This window comes from Myripristis murdjan, chromosome 17 (assembly GCF_902150065.1).
Source record: "Myripristis murdjan chromosome 17, fMyrMur1.1, whole genome shotgun sequence".
NCBI classification, from domain to species: Eukaryota; Metazoa; Chordata; class Actinopteri; order Holocentriformes; family Holocentridae; genus Myripristis; species Myripristis murdjan.
This window is the reverse complement of record NC_043996.1, coordinates 16,478,763-16,496,453: the sequence shown is the minus strand read 5'-3', so window position 1 is coordinate 16,496,453 and position 17,691 is coordinate 16,478,763. Positions and strand designations below refer to the sequence as shown.

General features: G+C 42.3%; 1 protein-coding gene across 1 annotated transcript; it reads right to left on the bottom strand.

Annotated features, from left to right (window-relative positions):
• Window positions 1-527: 527 nt before the first annotated feature.
• On the bottom strand, window positions 528-15,420 carry LOC115374769 (nuclear receptor ROR-beta-like). The gene is made up of 10 exons (XM_030073881.1): window positions 14,970-15,420; window positions 8,343-8,428; window positions 7,408-7,549; window positions 6,717-7,250; window positions 5,398-5,519; window positions 4,951-5,083; window positions 4,267-4,374; window positions 3,859-3,969; window positions 3,299-3,411; window positions 528-3,201 (listed from the first exon to the last, which is right to left on the bottom strand). Exons 1-10 carry the CDS (start codon window positions 14,974-14,976, stop codon window positions 3,040-3,042), a joined length of 1,518 nt encoding a protein of 505 aa, XP_029929741.1. The 5' UTR covers window positions 14,977-15,420; the 3' UTR covers window positions 528-3,039.
• Window positions 15,421-17,691: the final 2,271 nt, after the last annotated feature.

Here is a 17,691-nt window from a genome sequence, read left to right as displayed (position 1 = left end):
AGTACACACACACTCACTCACACTTACACACACACACACACACACACACACACACACACACACACACACACACACACACACACACACACACACACACACACACACACACTGCACCCAGACATCCCTCTTTCTCTGGAAACTGTCACCTGCTGAATAAATTACATGTGACCTTTGCTCATGTGTATTTCAGCTCAGACCTCATGAAATCACTTCACCCCCCCGTAATTCATTATCTTGTGTCACTGCTGCCCACCCTTGCTGATAGTACACTCCATGCTTTACTTATTAGCTGCAAAACTACTTCACTGGCATGCACAAGAATTAATGTTTGATTAAAACCACATGGAAAAGTCATAGTTTCTCAGGGAAATAATGACAGAACAGTGATATTACTGGCTTTTTGAGTATATGGAATATGTGATTAGTCTGTTAGCAAGCCTATACACAGTGGTGTATTGAACAAGAAAGCTTACTTCCAATATCCAAAGAAAATCTTACTATTTTGTGAAAAAAGACACAATGAAACATTTCAAAAGAAAATGAAATAATTTTATTACATTCTTAAAACCACATATAATGTATCCCATTGGACAACAATATATATCGAGCTGTGTGACTCAATTACTCTTGGACTAGTAATATACCTCTTGTACATTTTGTCATACAGGGAAAGAGAAGGGAAACAAACTTTTTTTTTTTTTTTTTGCTTTTTTTTTGTTTGGAATTTTCCTAATCTTGCTTGAATAAAAAAAATAGATCACTTACTTTACAAGACAAAAGGTGGAGACACAAAAAGAAAATAAAAGTGGATAAAAGACTGACAGATAAATGAAACTCACAGCAAAAGAAACATTAAACTCCAATATTGAAATTCATCTTTCTCTCTATTTAAATGATTTTTTTTTTTTAAAACTCCTATTTCTCATAAATTTCATGTTACAATATTAGGACGAGGAGGGGCGAGGGTTTTGACACTTTGTGAGTAACATTCACAAAAATAGAACTTACGTCCACAGTGATTATGGTTATGGGTCTCATCTTAGGTGCAAAGGTGTGAGGAGTACAAGGCTAGAAGACGACACTGGTACTAAAGGGTCACTGACAGAGATTACAACTGTCTCCCTGAGCGGCAGGCAGTTTCCCAAAATCTGCTCTGGGACTTACAGTAAGTAAGACATTATTGTATCAATGCTAATATCATCCTGTAGAAAATGTGTTATGTTTGTATATGAAAAACAGAGAGGTATGGGCAAACTTGTAGAAAGCATACAACAAAAATAAATAACTTGAGAATAAAGTGTTTACGTCTTACTGGCACTGAGGCCTGACTCAGGGTGACAGCTGGGAGCTCTGTCTGGCCTTAAACTAGTGCCCAGTGAGATAAGAGGAAAGAATAAGTGCTTGGTATTTTGGGCAGGTGTCAGGTTCAGGACTGAAGGAGAGAGGAACAACAAATGTACAAAAATAATACAGTTGCTCCAACCAGCAAGGAGGGTTTATGATACATATGGACCGTCCGCGGCCCATCCTGAAACCAGCGGAAACATTATGAATAAAAGATGAGTATACTACACCTATTAACTGCTGGTTAGAAACAAGTGGGGAGACACTGTGCATCCCCAAGTCTCTTGTTACGTAGAGTTCATGAAATCGTCTTTTGCCTTGCTGTCTCTTCTCCTTAGTGTCCTCTTTGTCGTCGTATCTCTTTTGGCAGGGGCGGCTGCGACAGCACCGAGTCTTTGAGAGTGAATGCTTTCAGTTTGAAAGTGAGATAAAGGCAGTTTTTTTTATTGTTTGTTTTTTTTTTTTTAGCCTTTGTGTGGGTAGAGTGCCTCCCCTGCCGTGTCATGTCTGCAACAAGTGTCCACCCCGTTGCTTGCATCACAACTGCATGTCACCCGGTTGGGTTTCTATGAGGGCAAGAGGGGTTGTTGCCGTGGAAACCTGAGTATGGTCAAGAGGAAAATAGTCCAGAAAAGGACTGAGTCCAAAAATCTGCTTTCCTGAAGTATCCATCTTTTTCCCCTCTCGCTCTCGCTCTCCCTCTCGCCATCTGCTTTTCTCTCCCTTTCTTTCTCAACTGCACTCACACATTCCACCTCTCTATATACTAATATATATATAGTCATTTATTTACATTCTTATTTAAAATATTTGTTTATAAACGTGTATATAAATTAAAGATAATTTCATCTTTTCCTGTCTCTAAGTGGCATTTACAAGGGAAGGGGTGTGTGGGACTGAGGTTTCTCATTGCATTATAAGAGCCTACAAAAGGCAGCACCAAACACTGTCTAACTATGTGTGTGTGCGTATGTGTGAGACCATTTTTTTTAACTGAGCCAAAAGGCCTGCCTAGGTTGTGAGCCATATCATACCTGTGCATTTCCTTTTTTTATGATAGGAAATGACAGATGATCTTGGTCCCTTAGAGATGGTCAATACAAGGATATTGTCTGTATGAATATGTATGTGTACCGTACTCTGACGCATCAGTACAGAAAATCAATACAGAGAAAACATATTGGCAGAAAGCCGTTTTCATGTTGAGACCTGTTGATCAAGAGGACTTCGTTCTGTGTGTAGAACTCTGTCCCGAAGCGGCAGGTTTGTACATTCGCTGATGGGTTGTGGCTTGTGCACTGGTGCTTATGACTGAGGTACATTCATGACTGGTTGGGTGATCCACAGTGGATCGGATCTCGAACGAGTATTAGAGCTTGGAGCCGTCTCATGCTATGTGGGACACTGTGTTATTATAATGCCCATCCGCTTGTTGTTAATGCTACAAAAGTAGAGGACCATGAGCATGTGTGGTCTGTAGTGTAAGGTGCTTTGCCTGCTGGGAAAGTGGAGGACAAGTTTGGGATCATGGGAGACTGAGTATTACATGTCCTGGATTGTCTCTTAAAACTGCTGGTTGTTGAGCTTCAACATCTATTGTATATTCTCCTCTGTCTCTCCTTTTGCTTCCCTACCTCTTCACACACTTTCTCACTCTCTCTCCTTCTCTCTCTGTCTGTTTTTGTGTGTGTCTGTCTAGCTGTTGGTGGAGTCAGGCAGAGACATCTCACTGCCAAACACTTCTCGGTACAGTGGAGGGAAGCTGTACGCGGTCTCTGGGTGGACCAAGCGGAAAAACTCCAGTTTATCAATGTGGAGGTTACAGATAGACTTCATCATGGGCAGCTTGGACACCATCTGTGGGAACAGAGTATAGAGACATGGGTAAATGTGTGAATACTTGAGTGTGTGTATGTGTGTGTATCTAAGGAGAGTAGTGACTGCTTGTCTTTACCTTGTCTAATTTCTCATCTGAGGTGCCACTCATATGTAAACTGTGCTGCAGAGCCAGGTAGACTTTTTCTTGAAGCTTCTGAACCTTTTGGCCTTCTGTCAGCCATGGTCGATCTACAGGAAACACAATATTAAGTGTCAGATAAAAGATGGCATGTGCGAAGACAAGCAGCTTGTTGGTCCAGGGGTGTGATTCTTGCTTTGAACCCAGGTTCAAATGAAGGGCTCACCCTTCTTTCCCAAATTTCCCTGTGGGAATCATTAATCTTAACTGTGAATGCAGTGATTCAAGAGTGTCTGAAATATTGTCATGGAATAAAATAGACAAATATTATAATGCGAATTTTGTCTGTCGTTACTCTGTCACAAGAATTAAATGTACAAGTGAGATATCTACATCCACATTTTGAAAACTTAACGTAATGAGAGAAAAAGGTTTTCTCTATGTGGGTTAGGGTGTGTGTTATCGACTGCTGTATGATTTGGCTACATCATGAGCAGTCTTCTTCAGTGTGTTTGTATTAAGTCATGCACGTGTGAGAGAGACAGAGAGAAAATCACCAGGGGACAGAAGGACAGCAGCGCTGAACAGAGCCATCTCTTCATCAGACAGCTGTAGACGGCAAAGGCCTTTGCCCAGGTCAAACACTGCACTGACCAGGTCATCGCAACCTGGGAAAACACAGGAAAAAAATCACATATTATCAAATCTTCCGTCTATTGATTTTGATAGCTGTGGCACAACAGAGGCTGATTGCTGATCAGAGCATGCTGGTCAAAATCAGATTTGAATGTAAACACATAGAATGAGAGTCACTGGGATAATCCTGTGATGCTATGAGGCTATTAATATTTCTTGATTGTGTGTGTGAAAATGAAAAAAACATACTGATATTTAGCTAAAACATTTGCTTTCATGTGTGCTCAAGTAAAAAAAAAACCAAAAAACTATGAACCAATGAAACTCACCAAGTGCCTTGAAGAACTGAGCAGAAGCAAATTTTCCATCAAAGAAAATGGTGCTGTTGCTGGCGTTGAAAGCTCGGCACATACGGATCAGCAGGACCTCCAGACAGCCTGAAATGGCAACCACAGATAGAGACACAGAGATGGAGAGATGGAGGAAGAAGAGGAGCAAGGGGAGGAGATGGGTGACGGAGGACACAGAAACTCCAACATGCACAAGCACATTACAAAAAGTAAAAAAATTCAGTTCAGATGGGTGTACAAGATGAGACATTTTGAACCATTTAAACATTGACATAATAATATAAGCATCCTCAGACAATTGTCAAAGAAGGTTCAAAACATTTACAAAGAGGTAAACACATTTACAGATATGTGTATTTTGTACCACAAACATAAATGTTGATACAGGTACATAACATAATTGTACATTTGGTTTTCAGAAATGTTTTCCCCCAGTGGCCAAACCAGGCATGGGAGGTTAATGACAAAACAAACAAAACAAACAAACAGATGGCAAGAGGTGGAGAAAAACACCAAAGATATAAGGTTGGAAACAAAAAAAGACAAGAGGAGAATACAATTAGCAAGATGCAGAATTTGCTTACTCAGGCAATATGGAATGTGTGAAATCTGAGCATTTTTTAATTTGATGGCAGTATCAGTAGAGTAAGTGTTAGTACTGACCTGCTTTCAGCAAAATAATCTGATCATTCTGGCACAGGTCCATGAAGCCAGCGATGCGTTTGGCAAACTCCACCACATATTGAATGGCGTTGGTAATATGGTGTGCACACTGCTGCCACATCCACTCAGCAGACTGAGAGAGACACAAAAAGAGACAGAACTATTAGGAGTATTACGGTTTCAGGCGCTATACATCAACTACTAATACTAAGTACTGGTCAGACTACTTGCCCTAGAAAAATAGACAATAATAATTGATATAATTCATTTTTATATATTAGAACAATCTAATATTCTTCTGATCTCTCAGAGAAAACTTAATAACTTACTTTTGCTTTGATACTAGACATCGGTATTGTGTGGGTATATTCCCAATTGTTATTCTATATTTGTATATGAGCACACAAAACTTAAAAAACTGCAGGAGCTGCTGGGTGTAGTGTGTACCTTGTTTTGAAAAGCACGTGTTTCCTCGGGTGAGTACTGCACCCAGGTGAATCTCTTCATGTCCTCAGCGCTGTACTGACACGTCTCTAAGTGGGACTTGACGATGCTTTGAGTGATGCGCTCTGGGACAAAAACAAATAAACACACACACACACAAAACTTTAGTGTTGTGGCAGCAGAATGAGGTTTATAAAAATGCAAGAGTGTAGTGGAGGAAAGGACTGTGTGTGTGTGTGTGTGTGTGTGTGTGTGTATGTGCGTGCATGCACATGAACCACAAGATGCAAATGATTTTCATTATCAGTTCCGGGAATCTACTTGTTGATCTATCCTACACTGTGGTGAAATTGCAAAACAAAATATGATTATGGGAAAAACAGTGAGTTATCGTGGCAATCCGATGATGTGGTTTCTTTACAAAACCCAAGAGTAACTACAAAAACTCTGTATCTTGTGGTATCGTGCACTGCAGGCCACTGTGTGTTACGCACTTCCTCTGTCTAACTCACACTGAGTCAAATTATGATTGACTGATTACTGTGATGTTGTTTACATATCCACAGGTCATGTAAATGTGCCCTTAAATTACTACGTGCTCTGCATCACTCTGCCATTAGGCCTAGTGCGAGCAGTCTCTACCACTGTAATCTGCAATCCAATCATAATATCAAGCAGCTAACCTCGTCCTTACTTTGCCAGCTTTTTCCACCTCATAGACTTGGTAAGACCCAGCAGTCATAATACTTACCCATCGTTTCCTTTAAAATTCCCCAGAGTCCTTGGCTAATTCTCTTTGCAGTTTCCTAAGCAGCTGAAACTAGGTGGCTATATCTCAATACCTCCCTTCATGGAGTCCACACACCTCCTGTCTGAAAATCGCCCTTACTTCCTTACCTTTTAAGTATCACCACAAAAAAAAATCCCCCGCTATTCTTATCTTGTTCCTTTGTTGCTTTACGACTTCTGCCCATTTCGCAATGCTTGTTTTGCTCGTTCGGCTTTGTCCTTGTGGCCTTGAACGCCACTTACAGTACAGAGCTGCTCTGCTTTGACATCTGATGCATTCTTCATTTTCTTCCTTTTCTCTGTTTCTGTCATATGACCTTGTCCTTATCTTGACAGTGTCTTGTTTGTTTTGTTTGACCTATTTTATGTTTTAAATGTCATTTTAGTTCACTTTATTGCATTTGATTTAAATCCCGTTCAGAATGCCACTTGCCAGGCTACCAAGTTAATATGAATTTGTTCAAGGCTGTCCTGTCAAGTAATGGATGAATAAAGGACTAAATCCTTTATTTCATGTCTTTGCTGGTACTCACCAAGCTCTGTTAGGGAGTAGTCATCAGGCAGATGATCCAGCAGCGCTTCATGTGTGTGTGCCAGCAGTTGATGTGTGTGAGAGTGTGTATGCATGAGCTGGATCCCACTGTTGTCTGCCACATCTAGTATCGTCTGCTGGGGGGAGTTCTGATTGGATGAGGAGGAAGAGGAAGAGGAAGATGAGGAGTTGGAGGTGTTTCCGGTGCTGGCCCCGCCACCTCCACCCAGCAGCTCCAGGCTGCAGTACTCGCTCGCCTCCTCGGGGGTCAGCGGCAGGTCAAACAGGTCGGGCAGCGCTGCAATGTCATCCAGGTCACTGAGGGTGGAGCTGGAGCCCCCGCTACTGCAGGAGCGGCTGAGTCCCCCTTCACCATCCTCTCCGCTGCCCCCACACACACCGTCTTCCCTGGGTAAGGACAGGCCGGCAGAGCCACCGCCTCCGGAGCCCACACACTCCTGGGACTTCTGGTGCTTCTGCACCTCGGCGTACAGGCTGTCCCGCTGCTTCTTTGACATACGGCCAAACTTCACCGCTTTAGGGAGAGGAGGTTCAAGTGAGACAGGCAAAAAAACACAAGATTCAGAGACATCTACAAGTGACAAAGTGGTTAGCAGCTAAGTGTGACAGCCAGTTCTGGTAAGTAATCAGTGTGTTAATGTAGGGCAGTGTGTTCTGTGTGTGGTCCTCACCATCTCTGCTCATGCCCAAAGCCAGACACTTCTGTAAACGGCAGTGCTGACAGCGGTTACGGTTGGTCCGGTCGATAAGGCAATTCCTCTGACGGGAACAGGAGTACATGGCATTGTTCTGCTGGCTGCGACGGAAGAAACCCTGTACATACATGTGTGCACACACACAGAACACATATATGTAAATGATACGCACATTTTTGATGAAATGGGACAATTGAACTGCTGTAGTGTGGCTACACTGTTAGGTCCAGTTGCACCAAATCTAGCTTAAATAAGCATAGTATATTGCTGTTCTGTATAAATTAAACACACTGTGGTCCTGGGGGAACCTATTTTTGTTCCTCTATAATACAGAGAATATTATACATATTGGCATAGGCATTGAGGTCATAGTTGAGAGGTGTTTCTAATATTCTGTCCCCCTCATGTATATATATATATATATATAGGGAGTGCAAAAAATTAAAAAAATTGGAAACACCTCTCAACATAATGTAGTCCAGTACACGACCTCTGCAAATTAAAACCTCAATGATTAAAATATAATTAAATTTTCACATTTTACACAAAAAACTGAACATTATAAACTTTCTTAAAAGGTAGACTTTATGGCAGAGCTGTTGCATTGAACTGCATTAGATTGTACAGGTGGACCTAATACAGTGGCCACTGAGTGTATACATGTAGAAGGCCCTATGCAAAATGAAAAATAGTTTACTGTCTCTTTGATGCATTAGATTTACGATAATAACAATGTTTTAATTTCACTGTGACTAATGTTCTAGTAAGACATTCACACAATCTGATACGTAACACAAGTTAATCTTTTTATATCAGGGTAGCTGGGGGGAAAAAAAAGTTTCAACTTGCGGGTCCTGAATACGGAAAAGTTTGAAGAACCCTGGCCTAGTTGACTTTGTGCATCTCCTCACCTTGCAGCCTTCACAAGTGATGACTCCATAATGGATTCCTGAGGACTTGTCCCCGCAGATCTTACAGGGGATGACCTCGATCTGAGCTGCAGAGACAAAACCAAAACAGATGAGAGGTCACACGACTGACTAATGTGTCTTTACTAACTCAACACCACACAGAGGGCTGGACCTGAGATTAGATTCTGAACAGTCAGTCACCTGCTCAGTGAAGCACAGGGGTTCTGACTGATTTGGCACATTTAAACGTGAGACTATTGAGTAACACATTACCACCAGGCAAATGTCTTGTGGATCGATGCCAAAAGCAGCTGATATCCAAACAAGCCATTGTGTAATACAGTACAGAGAGTCTAACATAAACATACACTTAGCTTGGAGGCCGATTTTTGGCCTACATTCGGTGTCAGCGAGGATGTCTGCTTCACAACATGTCGCCAGTAAGAACATGTGGGAATGATTAACACAGTGAAGAAATTGAGAAAGATCACTGCATGAGGCACATCCCCTACTTTGCACAGAAGTATGCAGCATCCAGACAGAAAGAGACATTTTTAACAAATCCTGCAATTCCCCACAGCATATAGACAAAAACTTACATTTAAGAAAACTGTAAATGACAGCGACAGCCCTGCACTGAGTTGAGAATAAGAAGACGTTACTCTGTCCCACAAAGTCCAGGTACAAGACGAGATAATGTGGCTCTTAACTGTGCTTGCCTGCATTGTGCTTGTGGTTACCATGAGGGTGCACAACGCACAGACGGGGAATCAGATGACACATGCATGATACATACAAACAGTCCACACAGCACAGAGCCTGTCTCCTTGTCGGCTGAGATTAAATCAACAACCACACCATAAAATATTTGTTGCTCAACCTGCTAGTCTACACAGACGGTTTATAAAAATCACTGTCGTTTCTGTAACATTATACATTTGGCTGGGTATAATAGTGTATACGGAAAAACGCTTGAGTCTTAACTGATTTTAGACATTGCTGTGCTCTTAGGTACTGGAAAACACACCATGCTATTTCTTTTTCCCTCTTTCATGACACGGTCTGCTGTCTTTTTTTTTCTCAACTGTTGACTAAAACACTCCGACTGATTAGAGCAGCTGCAGCCATGCAATGGAAAAAATCTCCCCCTGCTCTCTCCCTCCCTCGTCCTTCCTCTCTCTCTCTCCGGTTCCCCGTACCCCTCCCTCATCTCACGATTATATAACTCGTCTGCGAGCATTCCACAAGCGCTCATTCAGCGGGCTCACTCTAGCAACACCGAGGCCCCGCCCCACTCCGGCTCGCGGCTTCCCACTGGCTGACCGGGGCTCGATGCCTCCTTGCGATTGGCTGACTCATCAGTCACTCAGGCGCGGTAGCCTGTCAGCCCATGTGGACATTCTGTCCTACTGACACACTTTCCCACTGCAGGGGGAGAGGGAGGAGGGAGGCAGGCGCGATCACGGCGCGTTTGAATAAGTCCCTCCGCACACCAGTTTTAAGGTGGAACTGAACAATGCGCGCACTTGCCACAAAATATTTCCCTGAAGGCTCATTGCTTGTATCAGGATATTGAATATGTTACATAACACAGAGATATGACAAGTAGGGCAGTGCTATAAGCCTAGACAAGGCAGCACAACCAAAAACAAACAAAAAAGATTTAAACATGATCACTGTTATCCATATCCATATCCAACCTATTAATACATAGTATAGGCTAGTAACAGCATTACTGATAGAGATAGAAAATATTATCATTATTATTATTGTTTGTGTTAGTCTTATTACTTTGATAGCAATAAAGCATCAGCAGCATTTAGAAACCCAATTTTACTGAGTGCAGTGTACCATACTGTACCTGGCTTGAGTCCACCCAAGCCAGCATAGTATGATCTTCAATGTCAGCTATTTCACCCTCCCCCCCTTCCTCTCTTTGACATTGAGCTTCTGCCTAAACCATTTCTATTCTTGTCCTTGCTGAGAGCCAGAATTACACAGACAGCCACCCACCAACCCTGCTGCTACAACTGCACGTACATGCTTTCTCGCTCCTCTTGTCTGCCTTTCTGCAGATACCTAAGCAGAAGCCAGAGAGACAGCGAAACAGGCATCTGCAACAACACAACTTATTTTAAAAGGCAGTGTCCTACTGAGGCCTGACGCTTAAGAGAGCTGATAACTTATGAATGCGCACAAAATTTGCAGTTGAGCAAAGTTACTACACAGTAAACAAATGGTAACAACAAAAGCCGTTGCTGGAGCTTCTTGCATACTTATGCTGAACCAAGACAGGTAAATAAGCCCAATTAGATGTAACAGTAAATACTCAAGGAAAATAAGTTTATTTAACGCACAAATTTAGCAAATTAAAACGTCTAAACTTCCCTGAAGGAGACACACAGGCAGTAGTAAGACTAAAAGAACAATAAGCGTAACCTATAACCCTGCATTTAACCTCTGACCTCAGCCAAAAGGCCAGTCTTGGACATTTGACCTGTCCTTTTCTCGAGAGTTCACATTCCAAGCAGACCAATACATGGCCTTTGTTTTTTGCATTTTACATTTCTCCACCCACCAAAAGATTAAATAAATCACATGATATGGTGAAATGAGGAATATGGAGTGAAGTTAGGCAAACAGCAAACAAAGGCCGATGTTTGAGTATGATCAAGTGTTTGTGCAGAAAAGAGAATGGGTGCAGTTACTTTGTGTGGCACACCCAAGCCTTTTGACAAAGTAGGAACAGACGCAACAACAGCAAAACTGGCCCCAGTGTGTTTATCAGCCAGTTAAACGTGTAACCTTGTTATCTGTATATGGGGCTAATTCGGTGTGTGTGTATGTGTGCGTGCGTAGGGGAGAATCACTGACTTTATGGCTCAAACACTTCACTTCTTGGTATCTCGTGTGCCAAACAAACAACCAGGAGTTCTCGGCCGCTAACCTTCTGGTAAGTGTGTCAAAAAGTCAGTGTGTCAGTATGTCAGTAGCATGACAGGAGAATAGCTTTTGACCCTCCACATGAACAGTCAAATGGTTCTGCGCCCACACACACGCACGTACGCACACACACATGCACACTCGCACGCGCGCGCACACACACACACACACACACGTGCACGCGCCACTTCTCTGTCTTGATGTCATGTTCCACCCTGTTTCAATGCAAAGTACAAGTACAGGTTGTGCTTGTTTGCTCAGTGCACAGGTCATAAAACACACAGCCACACACATTTGCTTTAATGCAGACATTTGCCTGCTGCACTTGTTCTCAAGCAACACATTAACAGGGGTCTGCTGGGGACATTGCTGTTCATAATGAACTAGTCTGAAAAATGAGAAGAGAAGTCACACGCAAGGAGAGTTTTGTGCTTCCACTATTTGCAGTGTTTACTCTGGCGGTGGTAATTTAGGTGATAATTCTAGTTTTGTCCCATGCCTGCTCCCACTGTTTTGGTCTAAGTTATGTTTCAAGTTGAGGTTCTAGTGTTAAAAAATGTTTAAAATCATAATTTAATAATTGCATCTAAAACACCTACTTGTTTTGTTTTACTATGACTATGTTTATTTTCATTTCACATGTTTTCTTGCAGTCCTGGTAATTTCCTTTTACTTTATTTATTTAACCTTTGTTTAACCAGAAAGTCCCTAGAGATTTAAATTACTTCTCCAAGGCAGGCCTGGCCAAGGTAGCACATTAGTTACACCTCTGTTAAATGAATACAAAGAAAACACTGATATTTGTGATTTGTGGCACCTCTTGTGTAATGCCACAGAAGGGTGTATGCCTTAACATCACAGAGGGCTTACATTACAAGCCAAACAGGCAAACACAGGTCTGTATCACAATAGTCCATGACTGGCCTTGTTGCCACTCCTTCTTTTGAAATCACAAACCTCACTCTTTTCCACACACTCCACAAGCGGAAAAGAGGAGGCTGCTTGGCCCCGGGGCTGTGATGAACCCCAAGAGATCATATATATTCTCTGTTATGAAGACAAAACCATGTTTTTCTTTCATGGCTTCTGGTCTAACCTGTGGAGGGAGTTGTATTTTACAGATTATATATGATATCCGTAGAAAACAAAACTACACCCTATAGTTCGGGCCTATACAGTAACAAAAAGGTTATTTTTGAAAGTGCACAAAAGATGATAATGCTTGTAACAATATAACTCTGAATAGACTTTTTGCTCAACATAATACATATTTACAATCTAGCTGTAAAGCAAGCAGAACAAGTGTAATCAAATCACCTGTCTCCATTTAAAAAGATGCAAATACCAGCTGAAGCCCACACAGTGGTGGTGGTGGGGGGGTGTTTTTGCACATTACAACAGAGCTGTGAATTTCATAAGCCTCTACCATGTGTCTTCTGGTGTGTGTGAAATGCCTTCTGATCTTTTTACAGCATGCCTAGCCGTAATAAACATTAATACATCCACCCTCGCCTGTATTACAGAGAAGTAGTAAAATCTAATAAAATAAACAAGAGGAAGAGTCTCAAGTCCATATATCCGCCTGACAGAACAATAAAGCTGTCAGAACATCTTGACAACTTGTGCTGAAGTGACTGTGTTTGGATACACTGGTGTATATACCAGCTCCAATTGAGATGAAAATGCTGACATGCTGTTATTGCAAATCTATTCTAGTCAGCAAACAAGCAAAGTTGTTAAAAGTGAGCAACTAACCTACATTTTTGGTCTAGTGAGCTAAGGCCTGGTCTGGGTTTGTTTACATTTGGATATCCTGCCAGAAAGGGAACCTCCCTCCACCAGAGGCCCCCTCTACTTCTTTCTCCCTCCCTCCTTGCTGCCAAAATTCTTTTCTCCCCTCTTCTGAAAAAAAAAAAAAAAAGAAAAAAAAAAAAAGAAAAACCTCCTTGTGGCTAATCCTCTGTCCAGCACCACAAAAGAATGCAATGAGCGTCTCGGTGAGAGCAAAAAGCAGAGGCGCACCATAAGCCCAGTCAAATAGTTTGCAGGGAACAACAGCATATTTACTTTTTTACCTTGTCATTGTTGCTGAGCTGTAACAAACATCAGTGCAAAGCTTTTTTTTTTTTTTTTTTTTTTAATTTGTGATTTGTTTCCTGATGATTTATTTGGGCAGATTGTTTCATGTGGAAGTGACTCCAGCAACAGACACATTTATTTTTACTGAGGCATTCTTTTCCCAAAAATATTTTCCATATGCATCTATAAAAAATAGCTAATAGCTAGTGTATTTGCACAAGCAGACAATATGCATTCAAAATATAATTTGAATAATTGCATCATATTTTGCATGCACTGCAAATAACTACAGGCATAACCATAAAGACATGTGTCGTGTTTTTTTTTTTCTTTTTTTTATGTTGGAAATGCATCACTTGATTGTCACTACTACTTTCATTTTATTTACATACAAAGACAATAAAGCCTTTTCTGATTCTGATTCGTTGACTAACATTTCAAATCAACGCCATCAGCATGTTGGGCCAACTTTTATTTTGAAATATCTCCCTGCACATGCCCTAAATTGGCCTGTGTAGATAAAAGCAATAGCAACCTGTATTTTGCAAAGGTTGCAAGGTGTGTAAGGTGTATTCAAAATGCCTCCCCACTGATCGCAGTTCCCCTCTGCCCAAGTTCAAGCTCAAGCCCGGCTGCTCAGTGAAGGGCGACACAGCAAGCCTGCAGCCGCACATGGCGCTGCACGTCGGTCGGCACGGCCCTTCCCTGAGCCGCTCCCCCTCCCTCCTCTGTAGATGCTGTATAATGTTGGGTGACATAACTAGGTCAGTGGAACAGCCAGGGCCCTCTCCCTCTGCACACTCACACTGTCGGCCATGCTGGCACCGCCATCACACCACAACAACATCACAGCAGTACTAACACCGGTGATAATGCTTTTACACACTTTGCAGCACAAATAAAACCTGTCGCGAGCACCGCAGTTGTGGTTTCTTATTCCAGCAAACATCAAAATACATTTATCAGAAAAATGATGTGCCGGCAGATCAGAGAAATGGTTTACGTTTGGTTTACAGTAACGATATTCTCGAGCAGGTCTCAAACGATCATCTTTAAAACTGTAATTAATTTAGATTACAGAGCCGAATTATATGTCGATTACATAATTACAGTTTTGGGTAACAACAGCCTCCACACACGCACGCCCCTCCCTCTGCTCATTGCATAACTCCAACATCCCCTGGCATTTACAGATGGAGTCCCAGGTGGAACTGATATTTCTTCCAAATGCACTTTGGAGTTATGACGCCGGATTAGAGTACACACACCAAATATAACTACACTTTCAAACACTGCTTACACAATAAATACGACAAACAAACCCCGAAACAGACTTTATCCCGAAATGAATTCCACATTTGATATTCCTTCAGCTCTTTATTACTGCATGGCCAACTTCCGTGGAGCATGCAGCTTCCAGTTATGTGCAGCTAATCCAGTCTTGACGGATTAATGCGCACTAGAAGAACAGGCGCACTCAACTCACTGTGTGCGCAGACACATGTGGCCATCTCACCCCGTACGAAAACACCGATTCCGTCCGAGTTCAACTACATGTGCATGGACTTGCATAAGATAAAAAGAACAACAACAACAACAACTTACCTCTCATTTTGATGTCTTGTTTTTCTTGCGCGGATGCCGAAAACACGACTACATGTGGTTCAAATGGATGTCAGAATAGTCAGAGCAACACAGCAGAGCCAGAGCGAACTGGCTCTCTAAATATAAACTTCGCTCCAGTGGCAGACAGCTTTCGGTAAACACGGCCAACAACAGAGGAGGAAAAAAACTACCCGAAACTCTTTCCCCCTTATCGCTCGACCAAGTCCGGCGTTGGAAAAGTAAGAGTAAAGAAAGTCGCTTTGGCTTGCATGTTATTGTCTCGACGCACTAGCGGCTGTATTTCGGCGAACTTTTTGACAGAAAAGTCCCACGGTGGTTGAGCTTGGCTTGCAGGACTCCCAGTGCTTGAGCCCCCCCTCCCTCTGCTGCTGTGACTCTCCGCCTGCTTTCCTCTCAGTCTACCCTGCTAACCTACTTTCTCCAAGCGTGGACTCTCACATGATCTCACTGCCGACAGCTCCTCTCACAGCACCCGCGGGGGCGCGCACACGGGAACGCGTTTAAGGTGGCTTGGTAAATGACTGACTAGCTGCTTGCCCTGGCACTCAGCACAGATGTGGTGATAAATCAATAAAAATATGACGTCCAACCGGTAATAATCACAGGGCAGGCAACCTCCAATAACAACAAAAATCAATCTAATATTTATTTATACTCGATTATCATGGAAGTGAAGCCTGATTTCCATGTATCAGGTAACACCCATCAGTTTGACACAACTTACTGTAATGTTCATAGTGTGTCATTAAGAACCTGTGAAGGTGTTGCCAACCGCGGTGACAAGCAACAACAACACACCATCAAACAGGTTTCTTGTGGTCCGTTTTGATGAATGCACTGATATCAGATCAGCTGAACTCAGAAAGAACAGATGACATAACCTTAGATGACAGATTGGTTATTTGGGTTGCTCAACTTCAATGATGTTCGTTGACCCGGCTGCTCTTTTGCCATATGAGCTTGTCCTGAGTCAGCTTGGAGAATTCAAGGCCTTACAGTAGCTGTCCCCAGGAAATCTTTTCTAAAAGTAGTTGAGTATGATGACACACACACGACACCCCTAACATCCAAAAACGTTGAGGACGCCGGACATTTTCTCTCGCCGGTGAAAAGAGAAAGTTGTACAATCAGCCCTTTTGAGATTGGAATGCCGCTTAATCTATGTTTATCTGTCATCAACCACTATTTATGAGCATGGGCAATTAAAACAGTAGAGAACTGACATGCAAAAATGTGATGTCTTTTGATACACAGCCTGGAGTTGCTCCTCAGCTAATAAATGGGAGACCAATTTTGTGGACAGACCATCTTTCTTCCCCATAATTCATACTGTGTGGAGCATCTCCAGAGTTTACACCCAGTGATATCACAAGTTTGACTCTTTGCTTGTGTGTTTTTCTGGTTTTTGGGAGACAGCTGTGCGCATTCATAAACATTAACTTGACTTGCCTTGGCAGTGAGAATAACATGCAAGAATTCATAAATTCAAGGGAATTCTGCCAGTGAAATTTTGCATGATTGGTTACAGGATGAACGGTTATATAATTGTACTCAACACATATGTGCGTTTTAGTGTTATTATATATGCATTCTCCTTGCTGTTAAAATAGGACATCTCTGCGGCTAACCTTGTTTAATGTGATGTCAGGTTATGAAATATAGATAATGGTATTATGCATATGTAATGCTCTGTGTCTTATGTTATGTGGTTTTGCAATGTCCTTTTCTTTGTTATCTGTGACGTCCAGTGTACAGTGTATCTGCTTTTTCATCAGTTTAGTAATTTTACACTGTATTCTCTTACCTAAGCATAATTTATAAATAAAGGGAATTCTGATTGTGATGTGAGAGTCTGCCCGGGATAGTGTACAATTATGGATGTGGGATGGGCAGTGGTGGTGGGAGTGTGTGCGGTGTGTATGTGTGTGTGTGTGTGTGTGTGTGTGTGTGTGTGTGTGTGTGTGGTGGGTGTTATGATGCAATGTTCTGGCAGCAGTGTTATGAAACAGCAAGAAGGCAGATTACTCAAACTAGGTTAGTGGAGCAGCATAGCACAGGGTATCTACAGTCACAGATTCTATCTCTCTCTCGCTCTCTCGCTCTCTCTCTCTTACACACACACACACACACACACACACATTCTTTTGTTTATTCCTGTCTCTTCACCAAACCCCCTCCCTCTCTTTCCTCTGTGTTATTCATACAGTACATAATCTCTTATCTTTTCATTTATACACTTCCTTTTCTTCTTCATTTCAGTGCAAGTGAAATAGATTCTGATAGTTTGATGTATTTACTCTCGTGTCCATGTTCAAATCTATAATTCTTTAGCCTTTCTGGCAGCAGTTCCTCTCGCCGTCGTCCGTCTGCATGCTGTTTTTTCCCCTCTCCTCGCCCCCTGAACATCTCCTCTAAAGCCCCTCTGTTCTGTGTCTCCCTTGACAACGGCAGTGACACTTTGACCTTAGCTCTTACGTAACCGCCGAGCAGCTCGGTTATACAGCAGAGGAAGGAGAGGGAGTGGGAGGAGGGAAAAGGAGGAGGTGGAGGGCTCCAGCATGGCAAGGCAACATGGTAGACATTTTCCTGCTCAATGATAAAACAAGAGGTGGAAAGAAGAGGGAGAGAAAGCAAAGAGCAAGAGCGCAAGACAGGAGAGCTTTGGACGGGTGCCAGCAGCTGCATAACAGGATGAGGGAAC